The sequence below is a fragment of the Perca fluviatilis genome, chromosome 4, assembly GCF_010015445.1.
Source record: "Perca fluviatilis chromosome 4, GENO_Pfluv_1.0, whole genome shotgun sequence".
In the NCBI taxonomy this organism is placed as follows: domain Eukaryota; kingdom Metazoa; phylum Chordata; class Actinopteri; order Perciformes; family Percidae; genus Perca; species Perca fluviatilis.
Genome location: NC_053115.1, coordinates 12,925,252 through 12,945,271, shown reverse-complemented (window position 1 = coordinate 12,945,271; position 20,020 = coordinate 12,925,252). Strand labels below are relative to the sequence as shown.

The 20,020-nt window shown below is 40.8% G+C and overlaps 1 protein-coding gene across 1 annotated transcript in view; it reads right to left on the bottom strand.

Annotated features, from left to right (window-relative positions):
- cpne5b (copine Vb) overlaps positions 1 to 19,559 on the bottom strand; it is a 135,063-nt gene extending 115,504 nt beyond the window's left edge. The window contains exon 1 of the mRNA XM_039798418.1: positions 18,937 to 19,559. Within this exon, the coding sequence (XP_039654352.1) occupies positions 18,937 to 19,055 (119 nt within the window). The 5' untranslated portion in view covers positions 19,056 to 19,559. The remainder of the gene's footprint in view (positions 1 to 18,936) is intronic.
- Between the last annotated feature and the right edge of the window lie 461 nt (positions 19,560 to 20,020).

Below are 20,020 nucleotides of genomic sequence, written 5' to 3'. Positions count from 1 at the left end.
CCCTTTCCTTTAACCTGCGGGAGATTCCTCAGCTCTCCTACTCTCACTGCTCTGAGTGCCGGCTGAGAAACGGGTGATAGATATCAAGGGATGAGTGGTTCTTTTTGAAGAGGCGTTTCAAGACATGAAAATTGAGCTGAGGAGATTCTTGACTTGGAAACGAGCACAAGTCAGCATAAATAGGCTGCCACAGGCTAATAAGTAAAACTCTGGGAGCTTAACTGAATACTACTCACTAATACTGCTCACTTGTAAAAATGAGTCCAGATGCATTCATTTACACGGTATTCCATCTGTTATGCATCGTTAGTTAAACTGCCATGGCTGATGTTGAGTCTAAACCTAAGTCTTATGGAAGCTAGCCACTGTAAAATAGTCCAGATGCATTCATTTACACGGCATTCCATCGTTATGCACGTTAGTTAAACTCCATGGCTGATGGAGTCAAACCTAAGTCTTATGAAGCTAGCTTACAGCACATATCACAGTTAAGCACGCAGTAAAGTCAAGAGAAGACTGGGATATTATGCATGTGTGCATCAAAGGTGAAAGGTTCCCATCGAAGGTGTATTTTCCTGGTGCAAGGAGGACAGCTTATGTGTGTAGAATTGAATCACTGAAACTCTGGCTCAAGACTGTGTGTGTGTGTGTGTGTGTGTGTGTGTGTGTGTGTGTGTGTGTGGAAACAAGGAGACATAACTGGATATTTATCACCTGCAGAAATTAATAGATAATGAAAGGTGCAACTGAATGGATTTTTGCGAAATGTACTGTAAGTTTGTACCCAAGCGAATAAAAATATTTCAACAGCAGACAGACTTTTTGGTGAACATAGTGTTGCATTCAGCAGCTAAAGATTTGCGTATTTCCTTCAGGAGTAGGTGGAGACCAAAAACTGAGCTAAAAGAGAGTGAATATTGGACTTACATACCGGCCATTGATCCTACTTAAACATGAAATGTTTGGCATTGTATATTATAATGTTTATACCATGGCAATCAGCTACTTTTCCTGGAGTGTCCAGATATGGGGACATTTTGAAGCTCCAGTTTTGATTATATTTGTTTATGTTTAACAAATCTTAGCCATAAAAACCCCTTTCAAATTAATTTTTGTAAAAGAAATGCATGACAGTGAAGCTAAAAAAATAAAACTTTTTTTATATCCCCTAAAAGCCTGATGTTTTGAAAATATGAGCCTTTCATCCATCAATGACAATATGTCACACAAAAAAATCAGAAAGAGACAAAGTGTTTTCCTCAAGGGCATTTAAGGTAGGAAGGATTGTGAAAAGAGGGCTATCCTCACACTCTTGATTGAAAAAGCATTGCCAGTGAGACAAAATAAAAAGGGACAGGTGGATGGTACTGTGGTCATCCAAAGCGGATGAGCAGAAAAAAGAAGGAAAGAGGAGGGAAGAACAAGGTAAAAAAGAGAAGTGGGTTTAGGAAGAGGAGTTATAGTGGAAGATGAAAAAGTAAGAAGCAGACAGATGAGGAAGGGAGGAAAAAAAGCAACGTAAAGGAAGCTATAGAGGAAATTGTGGAGGTGGAAGAAGGACGGTAATATGTTTAAAAGAGCGAGAGAGGAGCGTTGGGTAAAGCATTATGCAGCACAGTGTTATTAAATTTTTCACTGGGCCTTCATCACTGTCTTTCATCTTTTCACTGTCCTTTAATTTGTACGTTTTTATTACTGCCTTATTATTTTGTTGATAGCAATATTAAATTAGTATCACTATATATGTGCTTTGATAATGACATAAACATAAACATATTGTGAAGTTTAAAATAATAGGGAGGAGCTCCTCTAAAATATTCTGTAATCCATCTTTCTATAAAAAAAAAAAAAAAATGAGCAGCAGGAATTTATAAATAAAGCTCTTTTCATTGCCTCTATCATCTGAGTCTAAGCTATAGTGCTGGCATTGCTTTTGTGTCGGATCGATGGCAGAACCACGTAGGATCGTTTTTCCCACCAGCTGTTGAATTATTCAGGCCAGGACTTTCTCTGGGGAGATTCCTGCTCAGCCTGCCAGATAGACACAGCAAGCTCTGCAGCTTGGCAGGGAAGCTCGGGATAGTCACAAAATTCCCCAACAGCCTGGATTGTGCCACAGCACGAGTCGACAGAGGTCAGGTAATGGGCAGCATTACAAACTGCATGGTCAGGACCCTGACAAACTGCAGTATCTATTTGTTTTTTTATGAGCAAAATAATGTTTTGTTTTCAAAGTTTTAAAGGTAAAAGTGGCTTATTCTGTCACACAATGGAAATCAGCTTGTATTTTCTGGGTTAATTAAAAAATGTAAGTAAGTAGAAGAAATTGAACGTAAAACAGGAAACTGTACCATACTGTGTGCCCCTCCTCAATTGAAAGAGTGCCAAGACATTTCCAGCTCTCTGCCTTAAATTTCTGCTGGAAGTGAATGCAGCAAGGTTCTTGAGATGAAAAGCAAAATGGAAAGGAAAGTGAGCCCCATACTGTAAATATAATACAGAAAAAGTTTTAAAAGCTGCTTTAAAGTAGGTCAGTGTAAAATGTGTGATTGTTTTAGTGAAGTGGGTCACTATAGAGGATCTCGTTGTCTCCTCTTCCTGCCACTATGACATGCTCTTTCAGCTAATGAGATACTAGTGGCTGTGGCTCAGTGGTAGAGCGGTCGCCTGCCAATCGGAAGGTTGGTGGTTTGATCCCTGCCGAAGTTTCGAAGTGTTGTAGTGTACTTGGGCAAGACACTGAATCCCGATGTTGCCCCTGATGCTACACATTGGAGTGTAAATGTGTGTGAATGTTTATCTGACGAGCAGCCACAGCGTGTGAATGGTTCATGTGAGTAGTCATTGAGACTAGAAAAGCGCTATATAAATACAGTCCATTTATTTTGGTCTGGATGTCAGGCTTTGCCTCTTACCTTCCACTCTCTGTATTGCCGTTCTCTAAATCCCTTCGCTACGGGAATTGACAACAAACTTCAAGCTAGCAAGCTACACGCTGAAAATGGCAAGTTTTAAAGAAAATTTGGATCGTGCAATAAGGCAGGCCTGCTTGGTTCTTTCGGTGAATGATTGTACAGACTTGTGTTGTGTTGTTATGTTTACCGCATTAACTATCTAACTGGGATTTTGGGGCCGATTGGCGGGATTGCTATGAAAGAAGTACATATGGCGATTCACTGGTAAGAGGAAATTACGTTTAAGCATGTATCAAGCTAATTTAAATGGCTCACGTTACTGTGTTGTGTGAACAGTTAACTTCATTTCATATTGTATGTGGCATTTTCTTTTGCTGGGGTGTAAATGTTCCACCAAAACAAGTTCTTTATTGAGACTATTTTGCAGAACTATTTTGTTCCTTGGAACCAAGACGATTGTGATTGGTTTAAAAAAAAAATTCTCTTATCCCAGAATGTATCTAGCAAGACTTTACCCCACAGCACAGTGGAGGTCTGGCAATGCAAGACTGAGATACTAGCTTATCTTACAAAAATTGGCTCAAATTATACACAGGCACAAACAATATGCAGCAGTCTGTAATAATATTGAGACTGAGAGTCTACAACCATGCTAGCAGCTCTGTGGAGCTGTGCTGAGATGCAGATGTGCTTTGAGCTAAACGCTAATGTCAGCATGCTAATATGGTCACAATTGCAATGCTAACATGCTGGCATTTAGCAGTTATGTTGTTTGCCATGTTTGCAATTTTACTTTAGCATGTCACCATTCTATTTTGCTAATTAGCATTAAAGTACAGTTATGGGCTGATGGGAAGGTTTTGAAAGTTGGTCATAAACCAAAGAATCAAGACTACTTGAATGTTTGACATGATAGTGTCGCTAGATGAAAAGACAGGACATCACCAAAGTTATTTTAATTCATCATGTGGTGAACATACATCTCTATACCAAATTTTAATCCATCCAATTATTGTCGACATATTTCAATCTGGACCAAAGTTGTGGACCAACAGACTGACATTGCCATCCCCAGAGCCACACTGTTGGCATGGCTAAAAACTCCAGAAATCCCCAAATACATAGCAGAGGTTATAAAGTAAGGTTTGTTAGAATGATTAAATGTGTGAGAAAAGACAAACATATTGAAAAGGGCTTCAGCAAGTACTATCAGTAATACCTAGTGGAGAGGACTTGTTTTGAGAGCTGACAGAAAAAAGTGTGCACACAGCTTTATTTTCAGTAATTTGTTTCAATTCAAATCCATATATATATATAGAGGTGTCAAGTAACGAAGTACAAATGCTTCGTTACCTTCTATTTTGTGTGATGTGCTTGGAGTCTTTGCACGAACATGACCTCGAGCCAAACACCTCAGGAAGCTTTTTTAATTGGATTGAGAGTTAGGTTATTGCTGAATAGCTTAGCGAAGAGCTAGAGACCACGTTTGTATCTCGTAAATGAATTCAGTAATAATGCCCGAAATGATACCAAACTTCTACACTAAGTTAAATAGTAATGTATCATAAACGATGGATTGATTTGTAAGTACACCAGAAGTTTATGAACACTTGCCTGCTCTCTTCAGCTCTCTGTTGCTGCAGCTGCTGCTGCTGCTACCTGCAGTTAGACGAGTGCTTAGGGCCATCTACAAATTACTACACCGAAAAGAGATATAACAAAAATATTTATTAATTTAATGATTAAATAAGGTAATGTCTCCAAACTTACCTCATTTATTACTTGTCTCCTGCTAGTTATACTACAGCACTTAGTTAAATAAAAAATATTTTTGTTGCATCTCTTTTCCGTGTAGTAATTTGTAGATGTCCCTAAGCACTCGTCTTACTGCCGGCAGCAGCAACAACAACAGAGAGCAGAAGCCAGCAGGCAAGTGTTCATAAACTTCTGGTGTACTTACAAACTTTCCAATCCATCGTTTTATGAGTACATAACCTATATGTACTACTGTAGACGTTTGGTATCATTTCGGGCATTATTAGTGGGGTCATTTACCAGATACAAACGTGGGTCCATTAGCCCCTGCACTAAGCTATTCAGCTGATAACGCTGCTACGCTAACTCTCCCAATGCTAGACCCAACTGAAAAAGCTTATGGGGGGGTGTTTGGCTCGAGTTCATGGTGCAAAGGACCCTAGGGTGAATTACTCCGAACCATCACTTTAAGTAGAAATTTTAGGTATCTATACTTTACTGGAGTAATTATTTTACAGCATACTTTTTACTTCTACTCCTTACATTTTCACACAATTATCTGTACTTTCTACTCCTTACATTTTAAAAATAGCCTCTTTACTCCTATTTTAGTTCGGTTTGTTTTCATTCCGGCTCGTCATCGTTCAAAAACACACACACAAAAAACCTATCCAAATCGCGCCATCCGGAGAGAGTGAATTTGATTGTGGTTGGATGAGAAGTATAAACATTCTCCGAAAACGGACGTTAGAGGGAACTGAAACATTGCCGCACGGGACGCTAGTTAACTCGACAGCAGGTAACGTTAGCCTACAGTTAGCTAGCAGTTGGAGTAAACACGGTAAAATGCTGACAGCTAAATGGTGTAAAAGTGTGTCTGTATTTCACTGGAGAGGATTCTAACACCAGACTGTAGCTGCTGTTGTCTGAAAAACACAGAAGAGATGCGTCACCTTTTTCAGCCCTTCTGAGTTTGCAGGTATGATTTTAATATAACATTATTATAGTCATTATGGCCTTTAGAAATTTTTTTTTGTGGAAGTGGGGTTTTGTCCCCACGTTTTGGGGTTAAGCTTTTGTCCTTAATGGCATTTTCCCCCCTTACATCAGGGGTCTTCAACGTTTTTTAAGTCAAGGACCACTTAACTTAAAGTGAGATGTAGCAGGGACCCCCTACTAGCCTACATATTGTATGAAATTAAGTTGCATATTAAACTGGGCCTACAATAACTGTTAGGGCAACCTAAAGCCTTCTTACATACCCTTTTTTCATAAGCTATTAAAATATTAATTGTTGGCATGATTTTATAAATCAAATTTTAATGTTACATATGTGGTACAGTAAATCTAGGATTAACTGTATCTGTGGGTTGATATCTTAGTGACTACCTTACCTATAGGCCAGTAAGCCTATCATCAGTGGGAATTTATATTTGCTAAAAATATGTTGGAATTATGTTAAGGCATTTTAATTTCTTTTTTTTAAAGACTCAAAAATTTACAATAATTTGGAGGCCCCCCTGCAATGACTCCGAGGACCCCCTGTCGAAGATCTCTGCCTTACATTACTTTTACTTTTATACTTTAAGTAGTTTTGAAACCAGTACTTTTACACTTTTACTTAAGTAAAAAGCTTGAGTTGATACTTCTACAACTTCTACAAAAGTCTTTTCAAACACCAGTATCTATACTTCTACTTGAGTAATGAATGTGAATACTTTTGACACCTCTGTATATATATATATAAACTGTACTAAATCATCACAAATGCAATGACATCCATATGAATTCCGCACAGAGTTATGCACTGATACGCACACACACGCGCAAGCAAGCGCACACACACACACACACACACACACACACACACACACACACACACACACATCAGTTATCTATTTTTCCTCAGGCCGTTGGTAGCTCCATAATCATATCCAGTTATCTCACCCACGCACTTTTCACACATCTCCAGCCTCGCTGTTTCACACAGGACGATCTTGCCCTATCATCCCGTCCTGTATCGGGGCCCAGAGCCAAAGCTGAAATAGCAACGCGGGCTGAGAATAGGCAAACAATCTCACATCTACTCCTGGGAGTGAACTCAATAATATGTCAACCACTACAAGATGCTGACTGACCCACAGTTTGTAAAATATAATTTTTAACGATGACAGCATTAGACTGTTCATCATCATCATTTCTCAGTCACACCAAAAAAGTTAGATTGATTATATTGCCTGAATTTATTTTGACTTTTTGTGGATTTTTAGAAATCATGTTCCAGAAGTACAGTGAAGGATTTGCAAATTAGCTGTCATCTCAAATTAACTGCACCCATGCTCCGTTTTGACAAATAAAGCCATAGCCGCAGTAATGATGCCTCAAATTAGCATTGTGCTTTCCGTTTTTAAATAATAATAGGGGTGCTGATGGCGCAGTGGATATGACACATGCCTTTGGTGTGGTAGATCTGGGTTCAATTCCCACTGTGATACATCAACCAATGTGTCCCTGAGCAAGACACTTAACCTCTAGTTGCTCCAGAGGCGTGCAACCTCTGACATATATAGCAATTGTAAGTCGCTTTGGATAAAAAGCGTCAGCTAAATGACATGTAATGTAATGTAAAATAATGCTTACTGTCTTCGATGAAAATCATAAAACGCCCTTGGTTAAATTGGACATACTGATATACTTGTTGGTAAAGAGCTCAGGGACTTTGGTAGTGAACTGCAATGTTTCTGCTCATTGGCTCCCTCAAATGCCAATAAAGAGAAATACCTGAGGCCACATACCTGGGGTGGGCTGAGCTCATCAGCTGAAGCATACCGGGTAGTGCTTCTAAACGTAAGCACCGCAGACTCAAATTGCCATCACCTTTTCAGGAAAATGTATTCAAATAAGCATGATATTATTATTATTTGAATGTGTCAGAACAAGCATATCATTCATTATACGCTGCATGTGCAGATACATTTCTTGATTTTTTTTATTTTTTTTAGAACTAGCCAACTCACTAAGTGACTGATACCACTCTTGAAAGTTTTGACACGAAGCAACGACTGGAAGCATCCAGTCACCTGAGTTCATGGGCATGCCATTCAAAACAAATGAGTTCATTGTGTGCCATTAGGATGCATCACCTGTAGGGTATGTGGTCCTAGTGATGATGAAAAGAGACCTATCTTTTGTAACTGCCAGGTGATGGAAGCTGTCCACAGCTGTGACTCACCTTCCTCAATACAGTAGCTCTGACTGAGAGCCATTAAAGCTCCAATTACTCCATCACATATGCCGAGGACAGATGCTTCTACTGCTGCACAACGGTTGCAATCACGCGGCTACCGTAAATGACTGTTCATGCATCGGTGTTGTTTATCAGAAGATTTTGATGCTTAGAGTTTAAAGGGGCTGTACTCAATATTCATTGTTGAAAAAAGTTTTTTATATGCAATTTCACACATATCATCATATTAATTGCGGCACAGAGAGCGCAGCAAATCTGTGATTTAGAGAATTTATTGATGTGTGCATATCTTATTATTTTTCACATTGATATCTTATTGTCTGACCTTGCATCTTACTATAAAATCCAGGACCCTGTGTGTGTGTGTGTGTGTGTGTGTGTGTGTGTGTGTGTGTGTGTGTGTGTTGTGTGTGTGTGTGTGTGTGTGTGGGTGTGTGTGTGTGTGTGTGTGTGTGTGTGTGTGTGTATGTGTGTCTTTCAAATATCTCAAGAACCGTTCATCCGATCTACTTCACACATGACTTCCTGGGTACCCAATGAACTTGGGGTTTGGAGCAGTTTAGACAGCGTTGGATATTGGATATTAATAAACTGTGGAAAAAAAACAACGACTGCACAATAAAGGTTGTGGGGGAAAAAAGAACTCACCATTGGCAGGGCTCAATCCGAGGGGCGGGATAAACTGTTTTCTTTCAAATTCTCTCTGCATGCAATAGGATAGCGCTACAACCAGGCAGAGCAACGCTAGTTGATAGATTAAACTTTTGCCGTATCCGGTCGGCAAAACTCCGAACACATCTTTCTTTTTTAAGAATGACTTCAGTGCCAAGTCTCCAGAGTCGCAGCCAAAGCCGATTCGAAAGACCGCTGTTCACCAGCAGCAGCAGCCATCGTCTTTGTTTTCAAGTAGCAGGGAATTCACGCGGAACCGTCGTAACGCTGCCATCATTATGTTAAGCCCGCCCACCGACTCTATACACAATGTGATTGGCCAGGCTGGAGTTTGGCTTTTCCAGCTCGCAAGCCAACGGAGAGTTACTAGACCCCCTGGCTGCAAATTAAATTTGCTGTCGATAGGGTGTCTAGAGTTCTAGGCTAAACAGCACCTACAGTACATCGAAAACTTTCCTGCATCTGCTCTCATGAATGACAGTAATTGTGCCAGTGGATGCAATGTGTATGTCCTCATCCTTTATGAGGAAAGTGAAGAAATGATAATTTTCTATCAGGGTGTTGGTGATCGGTCATCTTATACAAATGCTGCATCCGTTTTCTTATTTGCTGTGAGCTCTATAATGTTTAGTGACTTCAAAGACTCTTAGCTTCGTTGGGTTTGTCAGTATCTCCAACTGAGAATCCAAATTAAACAAATTACGCAATGAAATAATAAAACTCATGAGATAGCAATCCCTCAGTCCAGAGTAACTTTGATAAAATGCTAATCAGGGAGCAGAGACAAGCAAGTCATGGACCCCGGTCAGATGTGTATAATAGCTCCTCCAATTAGACAGATGACTCGGGTGACCCATGATTTCCCACATGCAGATCAAACATGACACTCATCAATCCCTGACCTAAGGGAAGATTGAGAAACAGTTCAAGTTTGGCAGTAGGAACAGTATGCAAAATGCCTGGTTTCAATGTGTTTATCATATGAAATGCAAAAAGATTGTGGTTTGTGTTATTCCAACAAATTTCTGCTAACCAAGATTTGAAAATGATGGAATATTCATGATTATGAACTTACTATATGTTGATACTGCACCGAAATTATAAAAATGTCGGGTTTACTTTTACAAACAGGAAAATTACTGGGTGGTCCTCCATATCCTCACTCCTTCCCTGATACATTTGACTTTGTCTATCAATAACTTCTCTGCTCTTGCCAGTCAGCCAGCAAGACCTTCAGCTAGAGAGCACAGATCAAAGCCCCGTTTCAGCCACTCAGCCTCTAATGCCAGCATGAGAGTGAGCCATCATTAACACGTGCAGAGTGTTACCACTCTTCCTTTTGGTCTCAACATCACTTATGTTCAGCGGCTGTCAACCGCAGCCTCACCAGGCCTCGTTTGTATTCCGGGAGAGTCTTATAAGAGCTGAAAGATACGAGCTTGATACAAGTGTGCAGGATGAAATAATTTGATGGGTACAGGAATGGGACAGTTAATTCTCAGCAGCACAGCTAACAGAGCTGATTATAACCATGGATGTGTTAAGACGCTGACAACTGAACAGTGCTGCTGTCAGGACCGTTGGGAATTATTGGGTATCAAGGTCAACTTCACTGGGACATCATAATGCCCTGCAAAAACATTTTCCTGGACATTATTCAACACCATAACTCAGGAACAGAATGGGAGACTGTGATCAGATTTAACATTTGGTCGGATACCAAATTGGTGACACTAATCTTGGGTACCCACCATGAAACTGCGGTGATTGCATCAATCTTCTGTGTTGCCGGGTTGAAGATGTGTGTGAAGCATCAGTGTTTTAGAATGTGTAGCTTCTTTGAAGCAGCATTCATTTTTGAAGCATTGTCTTCTGTCGTGGCTACAACTTTGTGCTCTATCAGAATCTGCTTTATTGGCCAAGCATGTGAACACATGCAAGGCATTTGACTCTGTTTTTTGTTTCTCGAAATTAACTTGAACACTCCCAGGCTTTGATCTTGTCCTTCACCCTTCTCTCTGCAACAAGCTGCCAACTTGCCACAGCTGGTTGTAGAGAGGCTTATCCAAGATGGCTTTGATTTTGTCCCTCGTCCTCTTCTCTGCTACTGCCTCCACACTGTCCAGTTCCCCAGTTCTTCTTTAACAGCATGTTGAGACTGCTGACCTCAAAAGCCTTGATGCCACCAACCCAGCACATCACCGCAAAGAAAAGAGCACTGGCTCTGCAGGAGCCTGTTGCACACACTGAAGGATCTGAGTCTCCTCAGGAGGAACTGCCTACTCTGTCCCTTCCTGAAGAGGGCTTCAGTGTTGTTTGTCCAGTTCCGTTTTTTATTGATTAGGACCCCAAGGTACTTTTATGAGTCCACCCACTTCACTTCCTCTCCCTGGATGACAACCAGGACAGGGGACCTCCTGTACCTCTGTTAGTCCACCACAAGTTCATTGGTTTTGCTGATCTTTGAGATTCAGGGGATTGTTTGTGGCAAAGCTCTCTATCAGTCTGTAAAAATAGTCTCTAAGTGAAGACAGCATGTGTCTCACTGGAAATAGTGTGTCAATAGTGTCAATATAGCAATAACTTAATTTTGCCAATAAAAATACACTTAATACATTTTATTACATTGCTTTAAAGTCTTCACTACATATATTATAATGTGTCTTGACCAACATTGATGTGAATTGCAACTTGACTGAGGCATAGGCATACAACCGCAAGGCAGTTAAGCAAGTAAAAGGAAATAATGCTTTTAAAGTGTGGATACAAGCTCTTGACATGTGCATTTGTAATCTTTTCGGCATGCCCACAGACCACTTTATTGATTTAGTGAAAGCATTAGTCACAGTCTGTCCATCAGTGTGTAGAAGACGCAGAAAGAAAGGCCAAAAAACAGCACTGACCTGTGAAAGATAGTAAATGGGGCTCAGCTATTATGTTTGCTGTCTGCAAGGCACTCACCCAAGGTGTTAGAAAGAAAGTAAGAGTGTAGAAAATAATTGATTGGTTCTGCCAGGTCAGGAGAAGAGAGTGCTTCATGCTGAAAAGCATCCAAAGGTCTTTATGAAAACAGCTCCACACAGACATGCCAACATACAATATGCTGTACGTAGATCAATGCAGTCTTGAAGGCAGAAACAGAAAAAAACAGTTATGTAAGCAGAAACAACATCTCTGATGCATATTTAAAATACATTGCTTCCAAGCTTCATAAAGTTTTTTTAATTTGTCTCCCAAATGAACCATGTTGCTGTTACAAAACATCCTTTACAACACACACACACACACACACACACACACACACACACACACACACACACACACTAGTGACCACACAGCTGTCTACTGGCTATCGGCAAAACAGAGCTACAGCAATGCAGAAGAGGTGGAACAAAAAGGTTTGAGCTGCTCCACCAGATTGTGTGTAATGGCCCCCAAGTGGCCAGGTCTGTGTAGGAGATGGTTGGAGTCAGAGAGAGGCAAAGAGGAAGAATCATCATTATTGCAGAGCCATGTTCCCCAGTGCTGCTCCAGCTTAAGAACACTGCAGCTTATACAGAGTGACGTTTGAGAAGTAAAAGGAACAAGATATGTATGGCCTTAACAAAAAAAAAAAAAAACTATAAGTGAAAACTGTTCCACTAAAAATGTAATGCAAAAACTATAAGCAGATGATTACCACAGCTTAAGAAACGTCCCAGTTGCCGAAAGTTGGCATTGTACATTTCTACAAACTACAGATACGTTGATGTGAAACAGATTTGGCACCCTTTATGAGAGTGCTCCGGAAGATCTGGGTGGATGCATGGGTCAAAAATCCTAATTGACACAGCGCAGTGGAAATAGGTCTGGCAATGTGAGACTACTCTTTGGGTATTTGAGGGTTGTTGCTAGATTATCAGGCGTTAAGACAAATGTCTGAAAATTGTAATATATCTATGGAAGTAAAAATCAGCTCTTTGCTTTTGCTCCTCTGTTTTGTCTTACTTAATTTGGTCTTATAAAATTCACTCCTGCTGTTTTTCTCACTTCTTTGGTCTGTCCTTTTCTTGCTCTTATATACTTGCCCATACTCAAGATGGCTTAACTAGCATAACTTCCAAAGTATTAATGGAATATTATTGCTTTGGGAATTATGCTTCAGAACATTATGTAAAATGTATATATAACTTGTGCGTTAATTTCAGAGTGTTTGGAAGCCAATATCATCCAATTGATTGCCAAATCCTCCCCTGAACAGCAATGATCATACCTCAGCAAGCGTAATTAGGTTTGTCTTTGTAATTGTTTTCTTTTCCAAAAAACAAAAATATAAGAACTAAATAGGTAGGAATAGATTTCACAGCGTAAAGTAGGATTAGCTAGCTAACTAGCTTACTACCTAGTAACCAGGCATTACTTTCAAGGAGTAGCATATGATTAGCTTACTACTACCATTTTGTGGGGCTACAGGTTACATGAGAAAAAGCCCCGTTCCAGACAGGCACATCCACTACGTGGGAGCCTGTCCTATATTCAAACTACAGTTTGAAGATATGTTTGCCTTTAAAAGCCTTTTCTCTTGTATAAGCAGAACATTATTATTTAAAAATCCAAATAATAAGAATCTGATCTTACATGTTTCTTTACAATACAATAAACTGTCTCTGCCCTGCAACACAAGAACAATGCTTACAGCTTCATTTCCATGTCTTTTGTCTACACGGATCAATAACAGGTGACTTTATTGACTGTAAAAATTTAGTCTTTTTCATCGATATTTGAGACCCTTTGCAGGGTTCACTTAGATTGCCTCGTTTCATGATATATCAGTTATGAAAGAACATATAGTCTGCTATTACCCTGTTTGTAGCTTGTAGTTATTCAATAGTACTGCATATTTAAAAAAAAAAAAAAAGTAGTTTCACTGTCATTTTGTTCTGGGTCCCCCCTAAAGGTAATTTGTGTTTTTCCTGTACTGCTTCACTTGAACCTAAAGGCACCCAGTAAATATGTCCTTGGTATCTCATATGTACAACATTTTAAACTGTAACTTGTGGGCTGTCTAAAGCGTTTAAATTTATAATTCTCAAGAGGTTTTTATCAACAAGCCCCAGTGTGTGTAGCTGGAAGTGTCCGTTCATTTAAGTTGTGCTTTCCCTTCAACGCTTGGGTTTACTTTGAAAGATCCTCATTTCCTGTCATATGCTCACATTTCACAGAAATATTGCATCACATAAATGACTAAGACTCACCCCTGTGCTATTGGTGATAATAAAACTAAATCACCTGATTAAAAAATGTAATATTACTATCACTTTGTCTGCCGGTTTCTCTCTTAACATGCCAGGCTCTAATTTGCATTTCTTAATGAATTCACTCCCTGTCCTCCAGTTACTGTGCAATGATGAACATGCCCACCTCCATATGCTTCTCATCTCCGTCTTTCTTGGTTTATCTGCTCCTTACCATCCACACTGTGTTTCCTCTCTCCATGCCTCTCCATAACTAATTTTCTCTAACCAGCTTAAGTCAGTTGGGCTGTGTGGCATCGGGCAGTGTGCCCAGTCTGTTGTGCCACAAAATTACTGACAGCATGTGTGTCAGAGAGAAAGAAAGAGAGAGAGAGATGGCGGGAGAGAGGACAGAGAGGGGTTTATCTCACTTTTGGTGGTGGTGGGTCATCTGCAAGATGATTATGTTGCAGTTTGCAAAGCTGAGCTCATGTTTTATGCACCACATTCTTCATATGGTTAATTAGCTTCCATGAATCTTGTGGTGCAGTACGTATTCACACCAAAAGTGCGCAAACCTAGAGAGATGTCATGTGAAAGAGCATGGGAAATCAGCTTGATGATAAGATGTGGCGTCAGATATCCCGAGGGCTTTTCCACACTGTGTGAGATGCTTTCATAATTGTCCCAGATCCGTAGAGGAACCTATCAGATGCTGAAACCAGGGTCCCCATAAGCACAAAGCTGTATGCAAATCAAGACCATCCAGACATTTAGCAGAATAATTTAATCATAGCAACACATGCAATGCAATACCCTGCACTCAGGAATTAAGATTAGAAATCCTCGCTGTTAGGCAGCCATGCAACTACAGGAATAGAAACATTATATTACTACCACAAGCCACAAATTAGCATAAAATTCAGCAGCTACAAGATCCATCTTCACCCTATTGAAGATCCTAGATTGGATGTCACTCTCAACAAAAGGACAATCCATTAATAATTTAATTGGTTCTCTCTGCTCTGACTTCAGTCGATGTGAACTTTGACCCAGTGCTTGTTGACAATCACACCTCTCCCTTCCTGAGCCGTATTTGTTTCCCATCAGCCCCTTGCACATACATGTAAGAGCCAAGATGTGTCTTACACAGCCAGCTACTGTATACTTGTTTTTGGTTGTTTTCAGGTCTTGGATTCAGGTCTGAAATTGGGCAGTACTAGGCGGGTTCAGTCGGGTCAGATTTGAAAGGTATGGTTATGGTCTGGGTTTGGGTCTCGGTTTTAGGCCCGTATAGAGCAAGAACATGTCAAGAGTTGCTACTTGGGAAACAGATTTTTAACATGCATTTTTTTTCCATCCAAATGCTAAGAGGAATCTTTGAGGATTGTGAAAACACCTTCAGAACACAAGTTAGTGCTGTTTAACTACCTTCTGGTAGTCGCTGGGCTGTGGGTCTACAATTGTGGTAAAATGAAAGAGAATTATTGGCTTTGCAAACTCAGAAACCTGGTAGCTTGGTTATGTGGATTTCTTGCATTGGCTTTGCATGGTCCTGCACACAGTAATGCCAGGTGAGGTCATTGCTTATCAATATCGCTCTCAGCAGCTGGTGCTCTTCCACTGACTGACCTACTCTATAATACACAAGCACTTTTTTTAAAACAGACTATCTAATGAAATGCAGACATGGTTTTCTTCCCTTTTTGAAAATATACAGCTGCAACACATTTGAATGAAAAATTATCCAAAATAAATAGCCTACTTTAAATAAAAGCAGGTCTCTCTGGGAATGCTCCTTCAGTTGTTTTCTATAACAATAACGGACTAAGTACAATAACAGGTTTTCCTTTTCTGCTCTACACTGTATATTTACAACTTGACTGTTAATCGCTGCTCTGCTCCAATGGCCAATAGCTGTCTGCTCTGAGCGCATCCCCCGTTTTCCACTGGCTCTCTCTCACACACAGTAGGCTACACACTGAGCTATTCCCCAAACAAGCTACTTACTCTTATAACACTCCAAAACGCAGTGAATGTTATTTTGCATTTCAACTCATATGTTATTTTAGGATTGATTTTCATTTCATCTATAAAGTGAACAAGCCTGCCTGACATGACAGCATGGCTTTACGGAAGAAATGGGTCATGTTACGCAACATCAAACTACTGTATATGAACAGAATTGTTTTCATCCCATATATCTATATAATTTAAAAAGTCGACATACCGCCTAGCCCTTAGACACATTAAGTGTGACAGTGGAGCAGTAATGTCAGAGCAGACTTTGTGCTGCGTGTGAAGGCAACAGAGGGATTGAACAAAGGGCTGAACAAGGAGACTGTGGCTTGGCTTTGTGGCTGTACGATTTACACCTCTGCTTTCCTGTCCACATGCCAATTGCACCATTCTCCCTTCATTAATCCCCAGGCAGCAGACCATTGATTGGCATGCGCCTTGAAAGTGTAAACACGACTTTAAGAAAAACCACAGGTTGAATTTGGCCCCACATATTCCTCTTTCTTTCTTTTTAAGTGTCAAACTGCTTCACCGGTTTTCTATTTCTGACACAACTGTAGCTCCTGAAGGCCAAGCATTCCCACACAACAAATGTGCTGGAAACGACACATCAAACAGTGAGAGCTGTGAACATGGTGACAGATGTATCCCAAGGGCTGTCTGTTCATATATAAAGTATGGTTGAGGTTAGGCAACTAAAACCAAGACGTCCTGCATAAGCATGGAACAAATAGTTCTATATGAATGTAACTCTGTTTGCAACTTCCGGCCACCAAATCCTTCATTCTTCTACCCTCCCTGAATGAAAGACAAACCTATACCTATCATTTGCCCCCTTTTTTTACAGAGCACCCACCCCTCTCCATTTGTCATTGGTCCTGATAATAATCCGTTGTCAAAAGCAGGGGCTGTAGCCTGTAATAAGGGGTATTAACCCCAGAGGAAACAGCTATCATCATGGTTTGATGGTTTTAGAGAGTGCACGTACATGTTGACAAAAGGGAGAATAGCGAAAAAAAGAAGATCTCGATCTCGAATAGGACTGTGACTCACACCACATCTGTACAAAGGATTTGGAGGATTTGTGAGGCCTTGAACTGTTCTTAGAAGTTTTTGCATGTGACCATAAGATTTAGCTGTTGATTTCTTCTGCTTCAGGAGTGCCTGATGCAGTAGCCTACTCTTAAATATTTGCTATAACACCACAGGAATTGCAGTGTATGTAGGAAAATTGGAGGTTTAGTTATAGGTTATGAGAACAACCTTTTGCATACGTAGGATGTCTTAATCCATTACAATCCTACTCAAATATCAAATGTTTGCTTCTCTAAGATGAACTCTCTCAGCTTTCGTTGCTCTTTCTGGCTTTCATTTTTTCTCTCTCTTCTCTCTCTCCCCCCAGCATCAACACTCCCCTTTCAATTAATGATATCATCTTCCCAAACTCCTCTTCTTTCTGGTAGAAGGCATCTGCACCACTACTCTGCCTGTCTCCCTCTTTTTCCAACAAACATCAGCATATATTCTCTCTCACACACACACACTCATATACCTGAATGGTGCTTAATTGTGCATCACTGAGGCATGTAATCTCAATCACCTCATCGTTAGAAGCTGAAAAACACAAAATCTAAAATCATGCAGGGCTTTGACTAGTATAGGCAACCCTCTGCTAGTCGTTCTTTTTGCCTGAAACTAAACGGATTTTCCACTATCGCCCACCATTTCCTACACAACACAAACAAGCAAACGGTTGTTCATTCAGTAAATTGAAACATTCAATTCTCGCCAGGGTCCGTGGTTTTTGATTTTGTTTTTTTTACTCTGAGCTGAGAGATGTGGCAGTGAGCTTCCTTGAACGCCAGAAAGGCCATCAATAATGCACACGCAGCTTGTTATAGCTCAAACTCACTCCGCTTCGATGGCTCACCAACCTAAAACCCAGCATCAAAGAGACCAGATAGATGTGTCTCTCTCTCTGTGTGTGTGTGTGTGTGTGTGTGTGTGTGTGTGTGTGTGTGTGTGTGTGTGTGTGTGTGTGTGTGTGTGTGTGTGTGTGTGAGAGAGAGAGAGAGAGAGAAAGAGAGATGGGGGTGAAAGGCGTTGAAAGCCTTGACTTTAAAAACCTTTCCTAATGGGAAATGGAGTGACTGTTTATTCTCACTGAACAAGCTCTGTGTGGAGATTTATTTGGCGCAGGAGGATTTATTCTCCTGAAAAACTTTCTGAAAAGAATAATAATAATAATACCAATAAAATAATAAGTAATGAGACTACGATTGAGGTCAGGGACACTGTGTGGATGTGATGTAACCATTTGAATCTTTAACATCCAGTACTTTGTAAAGAATGCAGAAGAGGAAGCAAAGAGGCTTTCAATGCTTAGCCAGTGGTTACAATGGACACAGCACGGCTCGATATGAAGGTGGCTTATGTCTGAGAAGATGTTACAGCAAACAATGTGCTCCACTACAAAAGCCTCATTATGCATATAAAGTAGGCCTATATCCACAAAAAGGGATTAAGGGCATTTTGCTTGAAAAATGTGTTTGTCTCCTTAACTGGTTTTCCAAAAATAAGAGCTTACATCTGGTCTCACACACCTTTTCTTTTCCATGTAAAACGTCAGCGTGCATGAGTTAATGTAAAGTGCTGCACATCTTTTTAACTGCTCTTTAATGTTTTATATAAAGCAGTTGAATTGCCCTGTTGCTGAAATGTGCTATACAAATAAAGCTGCCTTGCCTTGCCTTGCCTTCAGACCACCTTTGTATGGCACAGGTCGAAAACGTCTTCAGTGAGAGGTGTTTTAACTTCCCCCCCCACAGAAATCAATCGAATGATAAAAAAGAAAAGAAAAAATGCTTACTGTAGATTGGATAAACTTTCTTCATAAGTGAACTTGTAAACCACGCAGACTGGTCGATCCGTCCCCACCCAAAACCTGCAGCTCATTTGCGTTTTACCAGCGTATTGGATAAATGTATTACAGATCACCCTCTCACTGAACAATGCTAACAAAATCTCAAAGAAAGGGTGCGGCGGTGTCACAACTTTTCTACCACGAACTTTCCGTCGATTGCGCCCTTCGCTGTCTGCGGACGCTTCAACTCACCTGCAGGAGACGGTGATTTCTACTTTGGTGGCGGGGATGTTGCCGGTGATCGGGTCGAAGTCGTACACCGATGACATGTCGTCTAGTTTGTCCATAACGTCTCTCTCTATCATCTCCATCGCCAGAGCTCGGGGTGGCTCGGGTGTGATCCGGGAGCCGCAAAGCCTGGCCCTGACGGAGCGCGTCGAGTCTCCGGAGACTCCAGAAACCAGATCAGAGACCGGACGGCCTCCGGTCCGAGCGGGTGAGGCAGCCACTTCACAAATGTTGAAGCTGGAGAGAGGGGGAGCACTAAGTGAGTGAACACCCGCGGGGGGGGGGGGCAGAGGCGCACTTGGTTAACTGTCCATATGCGTAAATAAAATCTTTTAAAAAACAAAACAATGCGTGGACAGTAGGCTATCTGAGATTACTGTTGCGCCCTCGCCGACCGGCTGCACATCACATGGAGAGGAGAGGTGGACTCCTCTCTGCGCTTTGTCTTCAGTCTGTGCGCACAGCAGAGCGCGTGAAGAGAAAAGGAAAGATACACTCGAACACACCCATCCTCCTCCCACACGGAATTACACTCAAGGGCTGGCAACCCTACCCATGCCCCGGTGCTGCTGCTGTCGCCCTGCAACAGCCTCTGTGCTGCTCCTTTGGTGTTTGAGCGAGTGAGTGTCATGGTAATTTAATTACGTCCTTGTGCTTTTTAATATTAAAGACTTGAGGTTTGGTGGGAAAATTAAGCGTAAAATCCGTCAAAAACATGAAATAAAGATGAGCTCGTCATAACAGACACTTGTGAGACCCTACTCTTGAAGCGCATGGTGCTGAGCGGTGGTTGCAAAGCTGGTGGTCGGGACCCCCCCAATGGGTCGCAGGAGAAATCTGAGGGGTCTCAAGATGGTTAGTAGGAAAGGAATATATCGCTATGGTTTACTTCTTTTAATGTTGACTTGTTTAATGTAGATTAATGGATCATTTTGTATCCCCTCTGCGAAAAAATATTCATATAAATCAGTCTGAGAAGGAGTAATCACTTTAACTGCTCTCAGACAATGACAAGGGCTCTCAAGTAAATGCAGCTTTGTTTTAATGG